Source organism: Poecilia mexicana, unplaced genomic scaffold, assembly GCF_051168715.1.
Source record: "Poecilia mexicana isolate PSO_F unplaced genomic scaffold, ASM5116871v1 scaffold_5, whole genome shotgun sequence".
NCBI lineage: Eukaryota > Metazoa > Chordata > Actinopteri > Cyprinodontiformes > Poeciliidae > Poecilia > Poecilia mexicana.
In genome coordinates, this window is record NW_028263374.1 from 18,230,872 (window position 1) to 18,250,492 (window position 19,621).

At 36.4% G+C, this 19,621-nt stretch overlaps 1 protein-coding gene across 3 annotated transcripts; it reads right to left on the bottom strand.

Moving 5' to 3' along the window:
• Nucleotides 1-586: 586 nt before the first annotated feature.
• Nucleotides 587-12,003, bottom strand: gnb1b (guanine nucleotide binding protein (G protein), beta polypeptide 1b). Of its 3 annotated transcripts, XM_014984552.2 has the most exons (12): nucleotides 11,894-12,000; nucleotides 11,581-11,806; nucleotides 6,986-7,094; nucleotides 6,865-6,903; nucleotides 6,660-6,766; nucleotides 6,511-6,574; nucleotides 4,727-4,889; nucleotides 4,555-4,621; nucleotides 4,257-4,458; nucleotides 3,938-4,154; nucleotides 3,065-3,207; nucleotides 587-2,282 (listed from the first exon to the last, which is right to left on the bottom strand). In XM_014984552.2, exons 3-11 carry the CDS (start codon nucleotides 7,040-7,042, stop codon nucleotides 3,101-3,103), a joined length of 1,023 nt encoding a protein of 340 aa, XP_014840038.1. In that variant the 5' UTR covers nucleotides 7,043-7,094; nucleotides 11,581-11,806; nucleotides 11,894-12,000; the 3' UTR covers nucleotides 587-2,282; nucleotides 3,065-3,100. The 3 variants fall into 3 exon arrangements, with proteins under 3 accessions (XP_014840038.1, XP_014840039.1, XP_087861806.1); XM_014984553.2 differs by having other exon boundaries at nucleotides 3,092-3,207; nucleotides 11,581-12,003; XM_088005680.1 differs by lacking the exon at nucleotides 11,581-11,806 and having other exon boundaries at nucleotides 11,894-11,996.
• Between the last annotated feature and the right edge of the window lie 7,618 nt (nucleotides 12,004-19,621).

A 19,621-nucleotide genomic window follows, 5' to 3' on the forward strand; every position in this document is an offset into this window, starting at 1 on the left:
AACTGCTAAAATTATCTGCCCCTGCAGCTCAAAGTCCTTTGCATTAGATGTTTGAAAAATTCCAGTGTGGGTTTTCTCAAACTGCTGATTAATGCAGCACTACCTCACTGTCACCTGTTGCTTCACAGAGAGAAAGCTGCTAAGATGTTTCCTCCCTCAAAAGAAAAATACTATTTGGAAATATTTTTGGTGTGGAAAAACAGTCAGCCACAGTCCTAAGAATAAAGCGCCACTCTTTTCAGCATAAAGGTGATGTGATTATCTGTATATTAGTTTAGTTTAGTATATTAGTAATTCTTGATATCCTGGTTAAATTAATTATTTTAAATCCAGATTATGCAACTCTCAAACTTAAAACATCCTAAGGCCCAACAAAAAATAAGACAATTTGAATATAGCTATAGTTTCATAACATTAACTAAAACTAATGTTATGAAAGTTTAACTTGTACATTGTATTGCCCTTACAGAGGGAGTTGTGTAAAAATAGAAAAAGGCTTAGTGGTTAAAAATAACTTGCTATAACTTGATGAATGTGAACGCAAAAACATGTAAAAGTCGATTAAAAGATTTTTAATGCACCAAAAGAGATCTCAAACAGCTTTTTATTACATTTTTCAATCAATAACAGTACAATTTAGTACAGTATCTATCTTGCATCCAGCTCACCGTGGAACACCAACAGACTGAAATGAAATACAAAAAGTGGAAAGGTACATAAGGGTGCAGAGCTCTATATTATCAATGGAAAGAGAAAAGGAGAATCCATCTCAGTTGAATCGCATTTTCACTTGTGGCCACACACGAATACATCACATTTATTGTACATCATTGCAGAAAAAAAGAAAAGTGAAAGTATCTCACAACCTTAACAAAAGTGCTTCTGTATACAGTGAAATGGCATTCAGATGCTCCGATTTTCAGTTTAAGACCAAAAAAAAAAAATAAAAATAAAAATGTACAAAAGTTTTAGTATGGACAGTATGTGAGGACATTTTTGTTCCATTGAGAGTGAAGATTGGAAGGAGAGGATAGATTTATCACAATGATTGTTATAATTATATTTTTTAAAAATGGCATCAATAGAACTGGTAAGCATAATTTACACTAAGTATGAAGTTAATATCAAGCCTATCATCATTCTTGCCCACTCTGGTGCATAGCATTACCAGTATTAGTACATGATGTATGCAGAGTTTGAGCCAAAAAATGGCCTCTATTAAGTTCAATCAATAGGTTAACTCTCCTTTTTGGTAACAAAAGAAAATCTAGGATTTTTTGCACCATTGAAAGCAAGTCTACAGCATGCACATCTAAATTAACTCATGGCAGACAAAATTTTATGTCTCAACTTAAAACATCAGACCATTATTTTCAGACATTGATTTGTACATTTCATTCACAGAGTTGTAACTGCAGTCCCAAGCAAAGGAAGTGTGTATTTAAGTCAGGTGAGGTGTTTCACTCAAAGTGGATACAGAACACAAAACCCCTTCTATATTGTAAATTCAAGCCATGCCTTATTAAACTCTGAGCCTAAATCACTACCCTACCGTTCCCCACCAAAAGCCAAAAAGGCATGTACAAGAATTGAGGGGTTTAACTGGATAGTTTTCCTCATAATAACTGGAACTGATACTGGAATGAGCATTCATAACTTATAGCATGTGCCTGGTTAATTAACAATGTTATTAGTTTAGAGGCGAAGCTTCATGTGCAAAAAGCCGTGATGGAACAAAAACAGCTAGAATATAAATACATCCTGGACATTTTCGAAAGCTGCTCGTGTAATATGATCCAAGCTTTTACTTCTGCATGTTTTTTTTTTTCTCTCATATGATTTTACCTGGATTACAAAGACAAGCTGTAATTCAAACATATCTAAAACCACTAAAGAAATATGACAAAGAAAAAAGCCATCAAGAATAATAAACCATCAGAATAGAAATCTTAAAAAAAAAAAAAAAGTTAAATAATTTGTACAATTACACTCCAACATTTGCTTTCAAGACGCACACATTTGCATGGGATGATAGTGTTGTTTTCTCTTTCAAGGTAACATAAAATGGTCCAAGAAGGAATGCACAAGTTTCTGATTTGATACCACAGGAGATCCTTTCTTAACTAGGTGATAAACAATTGTGCTCTTCTTTGTGTAGGAAAGGCATTGGTTTCCCTTCGTTTTTGTGGTGTCCAAGTCAGTTTAAACAGTGTTGAAGATGACGCTGTGAACATTCTCAAGTTGTAATGGTCTTCCAGTCAACTTTGGAGTTAAAAGAACATCTGGGGGAAAAAGAAAGACATTTTGAGAAACAATAGAAGACAGAGTCGTGTAGAAACAGGGGAGCAGAATAGCATACAGAGATGTTTAAGCCCGGCAGCTGAGCAGGCCCATGAATTCTCAGAATATTTATCAAAGTCAAGATAAACTAATCGTCTTCAATTAGAGATGCACCGAGAAATCAGCTGGTGATCGGAATCGGACGATTCTGTGCCTCTCCTGCCCTAACCGGCGATCAGCTGGTCAAAAACTCAAAAATCCAACGGATCCATTTACAGTGAATGAACTGTTCCTACGTGCCAACAAGAGTGTAAAAACTGCACTTTTTAAATCTAAATGAAGTCAGAGCAAACTAATCTAAGAAGCTATATACAAGGAACCTTTTCTATGACATAAGATGTCTTTGTGGTTCAAAAAGCTGAGAGAAAGACAGCAAGACCTCCAGCTGAGAACAGGAAGACTGAACAAAGTACAGTAAAGTCTGAGCTTTTACTTCTGTCATAAAACTTTTAAATGGTGGCAGCCTTTTGGAAACTTCAGAGTTCTATTCTATAGAGATTACACAGAAGTATTTTATAGAGATGCTAACAACATGTTAATAGCAAACATGACACTTCGGCTATCATAAAAAACTAATGTCCGCACAATAAAGGAAGGCTGGCAAAAGGTAGTTAAAATAATGTTCCTAAAGAGAAACTGGAATCTGATGAAGTTAGCAGGTCAAAGCTTAACAAAAAGCAGAAATAGAAAGTCAGCTACAAAATTCTGATCGGTGCATCTCTACCTTTAATGCAAATACGACAAAAAGAACCTTCAGGCTTCAATTCCAGATCTTCAGAAAACTGTCCCAGGATCCTGTTGCAACTGCCATGCCATCGTCAGTAACTCCCAGGCAGCTAACGCGGTTGTCATGTCCAGCCAACACACCTTAAAAAAAAAAAAAGAAGAACCATTAGTTGTCAGGTCTGACAGAACAGTGTGGTGCCACACTGACAGGTCAAATGTAATCACTTTGGGAGTTTATAGACTTTATCCTCTGCTCAAATCTTCAGCAAGTATCTGAATTTCTTTAAGACAAACTTCTTATCAGTCATAAAACTCCAGCACAACTACATTTAAATTACTGATAGTCGAAAGTAAGTACAATAAGTCTACTTCATGAGCAGAACTTTAACACACAACTAAACCTTAGTGTGGTAAATCTGAAAGTATTTTGACCTTTTAAAGTTTAAAACTTAAATTAAGTAATTTAAGGATTTTCTGAGACTTTAAGAGACCTCAGGAAAAATGAATGGTAAAAAAATTAACCTGTCTAGAAACTTCCTGTGACCTTAAGATGCTTTAAAAAACTGTTGTTTCACAGCTGTAATTCCTGGTTTCTTCTGCATGTTTTAGCAATTTCCCAGCAGCCACTCCCACAACTTAATGAATGGGTGATTAACAGGCATCTGTGGCATCTGCTAAGGTAGTGCAAGCCTTTGAATGAAGCGTGAGAACCACTGTTCATACTGTTAGCCAGCCTGCTGACAAAGAGAGAACTTCATCTTACTGCCATTAAGATGGCTGCTGCCTAATGCAGAATATTAACTCTAAAACATAATGCAATGAAAGAGTCTATTTGAGACAAACCTGTTTAAGACATTGCCCAGTTACTCACCAGCACGGTCAGCTTTTAGTGTGTCCCACACATTACAGTTGAAGTCATCATATCCTGCCAGAAGAAGGCGGCCGCTCTTGGAGAATGCAACAGAGGTAATGCCACATATGATGTTGTCGTGAGAGTAGATCATCAGCTCTTGATCAGCTCGCAGATCAAACAGCCTGCAGGTGGCGTCATCAGAGCCCGTGGCAAAGGCGTTGCCATTAGGGAAGAACTGAAACGTACAAGTGCAAATATTAAAGCACGACAGCGGTACATAACTTGGCCACCTTCAGAATGCGCATTTAAAAAGTGAAGCAGAGCTTAAACAACTTACACAGATAGCATTGATGTCAGACTCATGGCCAGTGAAAGTCTGCCTGCACATCCCCTCTCGAACATCCCAGAGTTTAGCAGAGGCATCGCAAGCACCAGAGACGAATGACCGAGTGTCGGGGCTAAGAGACAGGCTCATGACATCACCTGTGTGTCCAGCAAATGTGGTCGTCTGCTGGCCTGTCTCGATGTCCCAAAGTGCACTGCGAAAAATAAGACAGTCAGACTGTTTTCTGTTCCCTTCATAGGAAAACACTTTGACAAGTTAAGAGTTTCTAGCTATTTCTTTTTTAACTTACCAAGTGGTATCTCCAGAGCTTGTAACAATCTGGTTGTCGTCAAGAAAGCGACAGCAGGACAGGTATCCTAACAGTCAAATAACCAGCAGATAAATAACCCAAAAGTCCACTGCGGTTTTATGTAAACCTATACTTGTACACAAATGCACTGTATTCGTGAAGTATCCTATACCTGTATGTCCTGCGAGCTCACGGCTCACACGTACATTCCCCTCACGTGTTTTCAGGTTGTAAATGGAGCAGATGTTGTCTAAGCCACCACAGGCCACATAGTTTCCTGAAGGTGCATATGCACAAGTCATGACCCAGGAAGATCGAAGTGGAATGGCATGAACCTGCAGAACACAGCAACACACACAGAAAACTGTTAGCTCAGAGAAAATGCAAGTTTCAAGCACGAATTTTATGTTTTTGATGGAGGAAAAGATAGAAATTTAAACAGATGAGAAGCTTGTTCAACTTTAAACAAAAGGAATGGCAGTAAAAAATATGCAGAACTGACCTAATCTCAGTACTGCTAAAGTTTTTGCTACAAGATGTGACTTCACTTTTATAATGCAGAAGATATTACTGAAAATCAACACAAAAAAAAAAAAAAAAAAAAAAAAAAAAAAAAAACTTGAAATGAGATTTTAAAGCCTCTGAAGATATTAAGGTATACAAGATGGGAAAGGAAACTTTCTAATCATAACTCGACGCCTGCTGATGTTGCCCTGCATTGAAGCCTGATGGTGTAGAGGAGGAGTGACCGTCCCACAGAGGCCGTCAGTCCTCAACTCGGCCATCTGGGGTTCAATTCCTACCCAGGAACCTTTGCTGCATGTCTACTCTACCTCTACCCATTTCCTGTCTAATCTGCCACAAATAAAAGCCGCTAGTGCCAGAAAAAAACACTTAAAAGGGTATTGGGCAGAGTTTTGACCTTGATTGGTACTGACCAGTCAGAGACTCAAAATCCTCTCTAAACTATCAGATAAGAGTTAACTGTTACTTAAATTCAAAGCCTCCGACTAAGTGATGTTCGATATCAGAGAAAGCAAAGACTTGTAGGCGACATGTCTGTGGTTAAATCAGGGTGAGAGCGCAAAACGTAAAACAGATAACAGGAAGGTTGAATAAAGTACCAGAAAGTCATTCTATGGTTAAGAATTTAAGCTTTCGACCTGTTTGGATTTGGAAATATTTGCAGCGTTTTGGGAAATCTTTAGAAAAGAGCTTTGGTAAGGGCAAGTTTTAATAATGATGGCCATACTAATCATTAACGCAAAGCCTAAAACTGTCAAACCTGCTGCCTTTTGTTATAAAATGATTATTTTTTACAGCAACTGCTATCTCATACTCACTGCATGACATTGTTTTTCCTCCTATTGTGAATAATTAATGACTTCTATCAGCAGGAAGGCTAGGAAATATACTCTGAATGCTGCGTTAACATGTTCTTGTAATACAGTTGTTTAAAAATACTGGCATAGACATAAATTTAAAGTAGCAGATCAAAACTTGACATCAGCAACAAAACTGCTTGTTGCACCTTTAGTAAATAACTCACTTTTTTATGCTTAAGCAAAGTGTACAGGTTAGAGAAAACTGGCGTATCTGAACACCAGAAGGACAACTAATATTTTATTACACATTAAAAAAACACATTTGCTGTGAGTTTACCTCAAAAGCATTTTAATGTACTAAAAAGAACAGAAATTAAAACCTACTCATCAGTTCTGTTTTAAGAACTAAAGTATCGGCTTCAGCACATAAAAAAATGGGTGTTGCGGTATAATTCTGTTTTTGCTTGGATCAGTTCAAAGAACCACCAACAAACTAAATTTCTTCTTCTGAAAGAGGAACATATTTATTTATGGAATAAAAAAATTAAATTGTGCAAAAAGACAAATCACTGATTTGTGCATCCATACTGCTGCACATTTCATTTTTACTGTATCCTTAAATAAAACTCACCTTGTTTGTGGTATAGCTATCCCAAATAATGAGTTTTCCATCTTGAGAGGCGCTGACCAAAAGCCTAAAAACAGGAGCAGGAACAACATTAGACAGCTGGAAAAGGATTTAAGCTAAAAATCCGTGTTTAGAAAATATCGTTGACGTACCTAGAGTCTGTCCCCCAGTGCATGGCATAGATTTTGGCCAAATGACCCCGCAGCGTTCGTCTTGTACGCATCTGGATTCGGCCAACGGCTTCGACATTAGCTGTAATCTGCAGAACGTTACAGACTTTTGTTAAACTCAGAATAATCCACTGAATTTTACTGTATTCACAATGAATCTTTCTGAAAGAACTCTGTCAGACATTACCTGTGATAGTGTGGCATCTGCACATGCTTTTCTAGCATCCTGGAAAAAAAAGAGAATTTAGCTCGTTAGCATACATCACATCCGCCAACTTCTATATGGACAACTTAATGTTGTTACTTACTCTTATCTGATTTTTGAGCTGCTCTGCCTCTTGGCGTAACTGGTCCAGTTCACTCATCTTATCCTGCTTTTTTAATTACCTTACTCCAACTATCGGGGCACTTGTTTATCTAAAAAGGGACAAAAAAGAAAAGGGGAGAGAAAAAGGTAAGCATACACGGTCAATCTTTTTTTTTTTTTTAAGAGCAACATTATATTTAAAGTTAGTTTAGAAATCTAAAATGCAAAATGGTAATGGCCCAAAAGCAATTTTAACCAGCAGAGAGAACAAAATGGGCAACATACAGTTCCCTGTTCAACCTTATAATTCTGCTGCAATGTCGATGTGTCCTGACACACAATTCAGATCAGCAGACAAATCCTGTTAAGGCATGACTTTCCTGTGATCCGAAAAGCAGTCATTATCCTGTTGACCTCAATCCCTGGGATAGTCAGAATTTTCGCCAAGTGATCAATAAGCCACTTATATTAATAGAGCACCAAGAGGACGTCTAAATGTCCAGCTAATAAAGTAAATATATTCAATTCAAGCCATAAAACTAGTTTTTATACTCGCACTAAACCAACTAATGTCTCATTTATCAAAAGTTTAGAACGCAATTAGATTAATTGGCTTGCAAAACAAAAGTATTTAGTTTAAGACGATTCTTATGCAACAGCTCATTAAATTGTATGACAAGAAAAACTCTAAAAATTGCAAATCCTTAAGAGTATATTTTATTTGTAGGTAGTCACAAATTACTTAAAGATTGCAATTATAATTTAATACATCCTTGTATTAATACGACTACAACTGGGAACACATAATTACACTCCATTGTTTGTGATTATTAATATTTAAAACCATCATTCGTGGCCCTCTGCCAGAGTTGATGGATTTTCTGACAGTGGGAAACATTAAAATCTATGAATGAACAGGAATACATTTAATTATTTTAAATATCTCTTCTGCAAACTAAATTTCTACAGAAAATAAGCATAACCTTTAAAAAGATACTCCTGACATGAGCTTTAAGTACAAATTATATTCCATCCAGAAGCTAAATCTAAATCAATTAAAGCTTCACTAATAGCCACACCCAAGACAAACTATAAATAACGACAGCGTGAGATAAGCGGTAAATAGCTGTGAGTTTGCCTCTCAGTTCCCTTACCTGGTGTCTTTCAGTCAGTACACTAATGTCACTGGAGGTTGCAGGACGTGTTTGACAATCTTCTCTACTCGTCTACATCATCTTTCAGATTTGCTGATTGGTTGACCTTTCTAACATAGATGATCCTCTTACGCTCATTAATCTTGTAATAAAACGTGTCATGGAATATAGTTATTATTTAGTTGCATCCAGAGACAGGAGAATGCAATCTTTGTCACAACAGAATTTAAAGTTAATATCTAAACTCAGATTTAACCTCTTTGTACTTTTTCAACAGATTTGATCAATTTTCAGATGATTCTGTTTATTGGTGTGTAATTTGTAGTATTGCACTAGTTTGTTTGTTAAGCTTGCTATGAACAAATCTCAACATTAACACAATTCCATATTTTTATACATAAAATATTACGTAGCCCTAATCTTCTGTGAATTATTTATGTCTATTTTGACAGTAATTAACATTTTTAAATTAATTTACATTTTTCTTTTCATCTACGATTAGTTTTTTATGGTTTTTAAATCTAATATATAACATTTTTATTACTGAACATTGCGTATAGAAACAACAATAAAACCCCTCTATTTCCAGTTTTATCTGAGGCGCCTGAAAGCATCTGGAGGATATTGTTTAATTTGGGTTTCAGAACCACATTACTTTGCTCTCAGATGTGATACTAACTATTTCTGCAGCAGTCCAAATCACTTTCAGTACCCATTAAAGTGCTACAGCCATTTTTCCCCCTACAAATCTCATTTAATTATTTAGATTTCTTTCTAACCTAGATGTGATTTGCATTCACAACTTGAACTTTGATGTGTAACACCTTTGTGCCATAACCAAATTTTACATATCCCACGTCGAGAACAGAAATAGCTGCACATTTCCCATTAAGATCTGTGGATGCCTACAGTTACGGAGTTCCTCTCTCTCATCACTTCTCCTTTCCAAGCGCCTGATCAGGGTCAGCTGACTGCATGATAAACAATGAGCAGTAGCAAACAGCCTGGAGTGGCAGCTCACTAGCTGTTTCCAAGTCCTGCAAGGCTTAAAGAGATGTGTTTGTTTGCGACTCCTGAAAGTGAAGCTGCAATTTTAACCCACTTAGAGGAAAGAGGGGCACATATAAACATCTGCTTACAAAAGACGGCTGAATTCTGATAATGCAATGTTTTACAGATCTAAAGCTGGATCATGGAAAAGACCATAACTAGCAATATCACTGAGCAACTCCATAATCCTAAAAGCTGAAATCCTCAGTCAATGAGTCCCTAATCCAATCCATGTCTGCTAACAGAAATAGTAGCAAAGCCAGTCCAGGCATTAGAAATATGTTTTCAGCTTAATAAAAGGATGAGTTTAATCTTAATTCTTTCATAAACACATGAGAAAAAAAAAAGATCCAGGCACTCTGTTTGAAGAAGTGCCTAGATTAATGGCTGCCATTAAAGTCACTGTCCTGAAGCAGAAATTCTCTTTCAGTTCTTGTACAAAGAGAGGGGAAATGTGCATTATTAAAGAAGGTATACATAAACTTAATACTAAAAATTAAACAATGAGTTTGGACATTAAAAGTTAACAGAAATTATGCAATATTTTACAGGGCAGCTGTAAAATAAACTGCATTAACAAACCTGACAGGTAATCTCTAAGTGTTTGCAGTGTGCATGTTGAACCAACACTGTATTCAGTGTGCAAACAGCTACGGAAGAAGTTCAGTGTAAGCACTGTGATTTGCCTTCAACACTGTTACAAACAAATCAAATACTTTGCATTGTATTTGAATGCCTCTCTGAAAGCTTTTCAGTTAGTTTGTTGTTCATGTTGTTTGTAAGGTGAGAACATGTCAGTAATTCCGCATAATATTGTGTCAAGAGGCTAAGAATCAGATTGCTGTCAAAGTCCAATCAAATATATGAATTTAGTTACCAACACACTATGTGTTGATAATATGCTATGCACTAATGAAAATGTGAGAAGATGCAGCTAAACGCCATCTTGCAGACTGCTGTCTGCTAGTTAGCTTTGCTAACAGATTGTCGGTGTAGGCCTACAGGCAGGGCAACGCTCATATTCGGACGAAAAACTCACATAAACGCTCAAATTCCTATATTTCACTTAAGCGTCAACAACGATTTACCGGAAATGTAGTCCAACCATAAGTTTCTATGAAATTTACGCCACGGAAACCGAACGGCTACATTGTCTAATGCAAAATAACGAAACCACAGCCGCTTTCAGGGAGGACTCCGCTGATCTTCCGCAATTACACGGAGTGCTATGTAGTTAGCTTTTAAGCCTACACCGGATAAACCTAGAAAGTGTCTTGTTTACCGTCCCAGAGAAATCCACTTACTCGGACACCACCAATCTCTTTAAACGCTACTAGCCCTGGCTAATTTAATTGCACCGTGTCAGAATATTTACGGGGTTGTTTAATCCTGTAGTAGAACCCAAGAGTGTAAGGGAAAAAAAAAAAAAAAAAAAAAAAACAGCAAGGTCGGGCGTCGGTGGCCTGTATCGCCTCAGTGAGATAAATGTAATTAACACTCGGGGTGTTTTATTTTTCCCCCCCAAAAAAGTAAACGAAATTTGCTATTATACGTTGTAGAAATTTAGATGATCTCCAAGGAAAGGCGGTGCACCTCTGGGGCCGAAGTAAGCTAACGTATTGGCTTCCATAAACAGGGTGTTAACGCGCCCACATTAATGTTCCCTCTAGCCTAAAGTGTTGACTTTTTACAAGCACAATTAAAGAAAGCTAATACTGACAAGGTACAGAATTAAGCCATGTTAGCAGATTAGATATTATTGTAATTTACAAACATCTGATGGCAAATTTGTTTACAGGACGTTTGATTCAGCCCAACCCTATGTGTCAACCTGAATCCAAAGCAACATCTTTACATTTAAGATTAGAATACAAATCACTTTGCATGCAACATATAAAACACGCGATATTAATTATTGTTATTTTTAAAATCTCTTTTTTTTATTTTCAACGACTGAGTAGCTCAGAGTCGTATTTTAGGCCAAGAAGCACCTCCCCTGACTGGGCCATTATTGCCTTCACTGACAGCAGTTTTGAAAGGCTAACAAGAACGCTGCTTTAACGAATCCCAGAACCGTTCGGCGACATTAAGAGTAGTTAATGTTTCGTAATTGGCTGGATGTAATACACACAAATGGCTGCCACTATCTACCCACCCGCTGCTGACACAAAGTTCCGAGATTAACCCCCACCCTTACGGCAAACACCCATGCAACAGCTCATAATAAAATAAGCTTATCGTTAGCAAACCGATGCTAACTGATGGCTAAGAGGCTAGCTGCTGCTACCCCACCCCCGGGCAGTTCGATTATACCACAATTCACCAGCTAATGGGATTAACATTTAACTGTTAAATTGCGATAACGCAATATAATAGTTTGATTTTGCCTTACCTGATTCAATCTGCGCCTGTTTTTGCGTTTTGGCATTGACTGGAAACCAAGACGGCGTATTCCTCCGATCCACGCATCAACGAACAGCACAGTGCTAGCTTTCTAACTAGCTAAGCCAGCTAGCGTAGATTTCTGAGGAGCAGCCCTTCCCGAACGCAGGCTACGGCTGGGGAGCTTGACAACCAGGCGGAGAGGGGAGGGGGTGGGGGAAATCACACCCACAAGCCTTGTGTGGATGACAGTGCACTGGCAGTCAACCCAGCTAATTTTAAAAGTCACTATTCTTCACCAACAAGGGAGCCTAGATTCTCACCTTTGCAAAACCCAACACCTGCCCTGTCCGTAGTATGACTCTCAAGCAGCCATCGACCGATGAGATGGGCGCGGTAACCCTGCAGTCGGCGCTGGGAAACCCCACGTTGCAGCAGCAGCGATGGAAAGAGCAGCTTCGATTCGATTGGAGTGTTTTTTAGAGAACTGAAGACGCAACTCCTAATTGTTTCTTTTCAGCAGTCTTTCACACATCTCATTTGCAACATGTATATTTCACTTAGATGCTTAAAGAACATGATGTTCATTTTAAGCTCCCCCACCACCACCTCGCAAACCAGCCTGAATAAAACGGTCAAACTTCTAAAGTAGGAAACAGAGGTGGGCTGAGTATCCAAACAATGTACTTAGTACAGTAGCACTACTTCAATATGTTTACTCAAGTACAAGTGAAAAGTAGCCGTCTATTAAATTACTAAAGTAAGAGTAAAAAGGCTACACAGTAGAGAAGCTGATTGTAAAATCTCTTTAAAAATAAAAAATAAAAAATTATATCATATAGACAAGTTATGTGGAAATCCGTGTAGTTTGAAAAAAATAGACAAATAAATAACATGATTACAAAATAACAAATTAAGCCATAGAAACCGTACACATCACTTTTCCAATATAAAACATATTGTTTATCTGATATATTTCAAACTATATCAGACAGACAAAAGTAGTTATGTGGATATTTTTGTAGTTTAACAACTAGAATGAAAAAAAGACATAAATAAATAACCTGATAACAAAATAACAAATCAAGCCAGATGAAGCTGTACACTTTTTAAATATAAAACATGACACTAATATTTACAGTAAGGTATATAGAGATGATATTTACATACTGAATATAAATACACAAATGATTTTTTTCTCATTGTTCAATGTTAAATCAAACCATACATTTATTAATTTAGATTAGTTAGAATTACCAAAACTATGTCTATTTGCTAAGTGCCAGAAAACTTGGTGAGAATATTTTTTGTAATTTTTTTTGTAGCTTCCCTTGAATTCAAATGTTTGTAAACACTTATCTGGGATAACTGTATTTAAAACTGCATGACTTGGGTCATAAATACATTTATGTATGTGTTAGAAGAGAGCCGAGTACCACCATTGTTAAGTTAAACTAAACATAGACAATAAAGTTTCAATTTTAAGATCTACCAAATTGTCACAGGATAAATTGGACACTGCCAAACACACCAGAGTTTATAGTTTCAACATTGTCACTGTACAAAAAAAGGTGTTGTGAAAGTTGCAGAGGTAAACTGTTTATTAGCATTTCTGCTGGTTTATGTTCTCTAGAGGTCAAACAATGAAATGAAGAGAATACATTAGAAATATACACAGATGATGGACGTGACATTATTACAAGATCTGGGCTCTAATTTCTTATACAAATCAAATCCACCATTGGTGTTGCCGTTGAGAAACAATTGTGTTAAAGAAATTTTGTGGGGCATATTTAGATTTAATTTCTGCTTGTAAACCAAATAAAACAAAGCATTTAAAGCTGAATTTTCAGACCAAGCAGTGTGGCTAGGTATTGAAATATTCATTTCTACTTCATCTGGATGATTTTAGAAGTCAAATAACTGCACCACTGTTGTCCTGGTTGTGGGGAATGTGCAGATGTTCTTTTCCAGAAGTGGTTGTAAACAAAGTAGGCTGGGATTTCTTCATTTTGCTCTGCCCCTGCCATTTTACAGAGGCTTTCTCACCCGATCCCTGTCATCTTCCTCTCATACACCAGCTCTCTCCATACTCTGCCTCACAGCGTCAATTAAACTTCTCTGTCTGCTTCCTCATTTCCTCTCCTCCATCTCGACATCTAACAGGATTTTCCTATATATCTGCCATCCCTCTGCTATCTCAGCCTCGCCTCTTACATTTGTTTCTAAACTGCTCAGCTTGATCTGTCTTTTATTCTCATTTTTGCTGTTTTGGTCTTCAACAGGGAAACTGTTAATATAACTTCTTTCACCTTCAACTCTGTGTTTGAAGGTGAAACACAAACCATCATCCGGATGGTGATTTTCCAGATGGTGACGGAAAATCACCATCCGTCTGCTTCATGTAGCGTTACTGAGGAATTTCAACATTGAACTAAAATTAGTTTGATTTCACACAAGCTGTAAAATACATTTCTGCTAATATTTTTCTGTGTCTTCAGTTAAAGTCCAATTTTTTTATGACTACATCATTACATCAGCTTTCATTTTCAACCATTAGAGAAATGCCTCCTACCTGACAAAGTTAATTAGTGCTGGTCTGTGAAGTAAGCAAAAAAAAAAAAAAAAAAAATGTGATTATGCAGAAATTTTCTGACTTAACAGCCATTTTTCTTTTCAAACAATGCAGTCAGCTTACATGCAATAAAAATAACTCAGAAAAACACAAAGGCACTTTATACTGATTAGAATGAATTTAATACGAAACTTGTGTTAGGGTGCAGGAAAGGTATTCAGCAGAACGAAATATATGAGAGGATGATAATCAGAGACCTCTGCTGAGTGTATCCAGTTCAACATATATTTAGCTGATCATTATTCTTTTGTTTCTCTCAGTCTCACTTTCCCACCCTTCACCTCACTCATTCAACATTTTATCCCATGCATCTTTTTCACTCATCCTCTTTCATTAAAACCTCTCCCTTCTCTCTGTCCTGCAGATATCGAGGGCTCAAAGTGGGTTCAGATGGCATAATGCCTGAGATAGTCCCGCTAATTGCACATTAATTTCCACCACAATGGCTCAACTAACATGCACTGCTAACCCACATCCTCGAATTAATGGCTACAGCGCGGTCCATCAATGTTTGTCCTCAGTAGTTTAAAACAAAGTTTTACCTAAAAAGGAGGCTCAAGCCCAAAAACCTTACATGGTTCAAAATCAGCATAAACAACCAATGAAAACATAAAACTCTGTTACGTCTTAGAATTACATCTCCCACAAATGATTAGGATTATCTTTGTCATGAAGGCATCCAATAATGTTGATGTAAAATTGCATTACAACATTTAAATGAGCTAATTTAAAGACATACGTAAATGTCAAATTCTGTCATATGCAAAAAATCAAAACAGCGTTTGAAAGGGATAAGGAGGTAAAAATGGATCAGAGACACAAAAGTACACAACATTTTGTTGGTAAAATAAATGCAGGTTTCATGTTATTGGTTTCCTGTCCCTCATTTGTCACACCAGTTTCTCAGATCCAGCCGAACCTATGATCTTAATTTCAAGACCACAATATAAAACAAACTAGCTAAGTAATGCCTGGCTAGCTAAAAAAAACAAGATATTAGAGTGGCCTGGTCAAAGTCTGGATTTAAACTAAACTTGCATTTGTTTAGATTAGACTCAGTGGGCAGAGGACCTTTTTTATATCACATGTTGATGTGTCCATGGGTGACGCACTTACACCCAAGTTGCATGTTGGTGTGTAAATGAGTGAATGTAGCTCATTCACTCATTCAGTGCTTTTAGTGGTCAGTTTGCTTAGAAAATCACTCCAGTCCATTTCCTTAATAAATTAAGTCTCTGAAAATTTTTGTTTTTTAGATTGATAGTTTCTAGTTTCAGATAGTTTCAGATAGTTTCAGTTTCTAGAAACTATTCTAACACCATGTTATGATGCTGTAAGTCTATGTTAAATTGGGAGTTAACTTTGTTTACAATGTGAACTGCATCTACAGGTGTATATTTTATTGTCTTTATAAATCAATAATTAAAATGCTGCAATAAAATGTATTTGTTGCTCTGAACAATTTGAGACAAATGTTAATAATATTGCATATTATTCATATAACCCCATGAAACTAAAATAATTAAGAGTTTTTCTATAATCATTTTTTCTGTTTTCTAAATCAAAGATATAAGTCGCGTATGTGAGAGAAAAGCTTTGTATTTTACAAACACAATATGTTATCTAATACTGCAGTACCGCTGCAGTGACGCCACATAATCACTAGGTGGCAGTGGTTCGTAACAGTCAAACCATTAGGCTGAATAAAAGAAAAAAAAGTTCCGATCACATGAAGAAATCAATCCAAGAGTATTAGAAGAGTATATTCATGTACTGAAGACAAACACGTTCTGGAGTTCAGCACAATGTAAAAGTCTTTGTTAAAATGTTTTAAATTAAGAACAATAAAATAAAATATTTATGTAATATTCCAGATTGATTTTGTTTTAAAATTTCCTGGCTCATTGCTACATTCTGAAATCAGATTAAAGCAATTACTACTTCAGTATTTTTTGTTTCATTTCTGTGATAATAAACAATTCAATAAAGTTTTGTACACAGGAACATTATCTCATTTTGAATCACAGCAGTAAAATGCTCATTTCTTTCAGCCTGTGATATAAACTTTTAGTTCAGCAGGCTGCTGAAAGTTTTTATGGACATTCCCTTTCAGAAATGTGCACAATTAAGCTGTATTTTTGTTATTTCATCTGTAGTGCTGGAGGATATCAATACCATTTCCTTTCCTGTTTCCTATTTCCCCTTTTGCTTTCCTGCTCGTCTTGTGCCTCCTTTTTCTCTGTGAGCACAGAAGAAGAAAGAACTGGTGTAACGTGAGATACTGCAATTTGAGATTGTGTCTGAGACGCTCTGTAAATATTTGAAAAGCGCGTCCCTTTTATTGAGCGAGCTGCAGTTCACAGTTTCACAAACCTTGTGATGCTGTGCAAGAACGTACATACAAGCAGCATGGCGTAACCTGAAAAATATGCAGGGTTAATTGAATGAATGGACGTGTTTTTTTTTAAAGAAGGGGAACATGTATCATCCCCTTTACTTTTAGAAAGACTGCAGCTATAGGAAGAAAAGGAAAGTTTTGTAAAGTACTTTCTTATATTCTTGTGAGTCATCCTTAAAAATCTGACTAAATACTAACCTCACCTAATCCCGTTCATACTGACGGGCTGCAGCATGCTGCATTCACAGAAAAACAAAACAAAACAAACTATGTCTGCTCAGTTTTGTATCTATTTAGAAATGCAGTTTTTACGATATAAAGCACTTTGAATTGCTTTGTTGCTGAAATGTGCAAAACAAATAAACTTAATTGATTGATTTAACCAAACATGCATTGATTTAAATGGTGAAAGGAAGGCTTGGTTCGGTGTCAGGCAAAAGCATTCATGACCTTTGAACAACCAGCGTGTGACCGGTTGTTTAAAAAACACAGGCTGAATATTTCTCTGGAGGAGCTGCAGAGATCCACAGCTCAGGTAACATGTCAGCTGGTCAACTATAAGTTATAAATCTAGACTTTATGAAAGAGTAGCAAGAAGTAAAAGGAATTGCTGAAATGAAATCATAAGACTTGCAGCTTGTTCTGCAGCCATCTAGCGGAGAGTGCCGCGATCGGATGATATCAAAATTAATCTTGTTCACCTGCAGAAAAATTCCACATATGGCAGAAAATAAAAACTGCATTTAACTCTCAAACTATTGCCTGCACTGTGAAACATGGTGTTAGTGGAAGCAAGCTGTGGGGAGTCTTTACTTCAGCAGGAAGAGGAAAGACCGTAGAGTTTATGGGAATGTTAAAGGAGCAAAATAAAAGTCCGTTCTGTAAAAAAATCCACAAGGGGCAAAAATCTACCTTCCAGCCGAACCATGAGCCTGAAGCACAGAGGAATGGTGTTATTCAAATCATGACCAGATTAAATTACAGATTAACCTAAATAAAATTGATTGTGGCATGACTTCACAAATGTATTTTTATTAATATTATCTATCAAATCTGACTGAGCTTGATCTATTTTACTGGGAAGACTGTGGAGAAATTCAACCTCGATGCACAAAGATGCAGGAGACATGCAATAATAAATATGGAGACCACACTTTTACCATTTGTACCAAAAAAAAAACATCTCTCTGCTTCCACACACAAAATTATGCATAACCTTGTGTTGTTCTATTAAGGTAAATAAATAAATAAATAAATAATAATAATAATAATAATAATAATAATAATAATAATAATAATAATAATAATAATAATAATAATAATAATAATAATAATAATAATAATAATAATAATAATTTAAGTGTGAATCAGATATGACAAAACATGAGAAAGTTCAAGAGTTGTGAACACCAATGCAGGCACTGTGAGAAAATTATAAATCCATTCTGAGAGTCCTTCAGGCATTATTGGTTAAAGGTTCAGCTATGGTTCGAACTTCATGCTGGGAGGATAAGGCATGACCACTGCGCTGCCTAATTTTGATTGCTAATTCTTCTACATAGAACAAAACGCAGGCAAGCCACCTTCACTACAGAACCACCGAGTTTTAAAATTGAAAACATCAATACAGGTTAGCATACATGAAGCAGATCTGCAGGGTTTTTTATTATTATTATTTCATTAATCCATTCACATCAGAGACTCTAGCTGCTTCTACCCTGTGCAGATCATAAACCAGATGATCTCATGCTTCTTCTGCTCTCAGGGTGCTTTGCCCTTCATATCCAGCAGAAATTTAAAATCTAATTTGTCACACCACAGGACGCTTCATTTCACCTCGGTTCATGCTAAAAGCGTTCTGGCCCACAGAAGCCGTCAGTTGTCCTGGATCTCTTTTATATATGTTTCTTTTACATCTATAGCGGTTTAACTGTGCCATATGAACGCAACAATGAACTCCTTTTACTGGCAACGATTGTGGGACGTCCTACTGTGAACCTGTGATGCATGGCCATAACCTATGCATTGTACAGCAGTGTATTCTTCATGCTATGCAGCGCGGCCCATGATTCTCAGCCATTTTCAGTTCTCTGCATGTTGCTGGCATTACCAACAGAAAATTACATGGATTCCTAAATATATTTTAATGTTGTGTAAACAATGCACCCCCTAAATTTGTTCCAGTTTTGCTGAACCCCCACAACACAAACGGGGAGACATTACACTTCTATATGTTTGGTGTAAATCTCACTAGATTCATCATCATACAGAGTAATCAGAAACCCTTAATATGCTATAGCTCTGCATTTCTAAAATACAAAGAAAGTTTTTCAATTAAATGATCCTGAATAATTTTTAAAATGTTTTTCAAGAATTTTAAACATTTTGCTTTCAATAAATTGGTGCAGAATGATCTGAAAATTGACATAGGGCCTTTTTGACCTTTTTAAATAACACCTCAGCATCGTAAATGGCATGAACAGTATGTCTGCAGATCCTTTCCTGACTGATTTTCATAAGAGTTGAAATAATTTTTTTTGTGTGCACAAGTAGTTTAATTGTAACATTTGCTGTACTGCTGCCCATTTTGGACAACTGTGAAATGACATTTAATCCCAACTAGGATTTACTGTATACTAACTAACCAACGAACTACAACTCAAGGTTCCTAAGAGTGTTTTATTATCTTCTTTTTCTTCTGTGCTCTTCAAAGTTAAATTTAAAACACTGATAAAAACATAAATTTTCAGTGGTTTTTTTTAATCAAATTTCAGGTCTGAGATCATTTAACTCTCTGGGTTTGTGTCAGAACTAAGGATATATCAGATATATTTTTATTTGGAATAAATTCCAAGCATGTTTTGGCAATTGGATCTTCCTCATCAGAAACCACTCATGAAAAACAACAGATTTTAATTTTTGTTTTTAAAAACAGCATATTTAACTGTAATGCAGTCTTTGGACTTTTGTGATCAACATTGGAGGAGTAAAAAGTGTATTTGTTTGATTTTTGTGTAT

Coding starts and splice junctions, on each gene's coding strand:
- gnb1b (XM_014984553.2), bottom strand. CDS start 7,042: ATGAGTGAACTGGACCAGTTACGCCAAGAGGCAGAGCAGCTCAAAAAT. Junction 6,904..6,985: donor AGCTCAAAAATCAGATAAGA/GTAAGTAACAAC, acceptor TTTTTTTTCCAG/GATGCTAGAAAAGCATGTGC. Junction 4,890..6,510: donor ATAGCTATACCACAAACAAG/GTGAGTTTTATT, acceptor TGTGTTCTGCAG/GTTCATGCCATTCCACTTCG.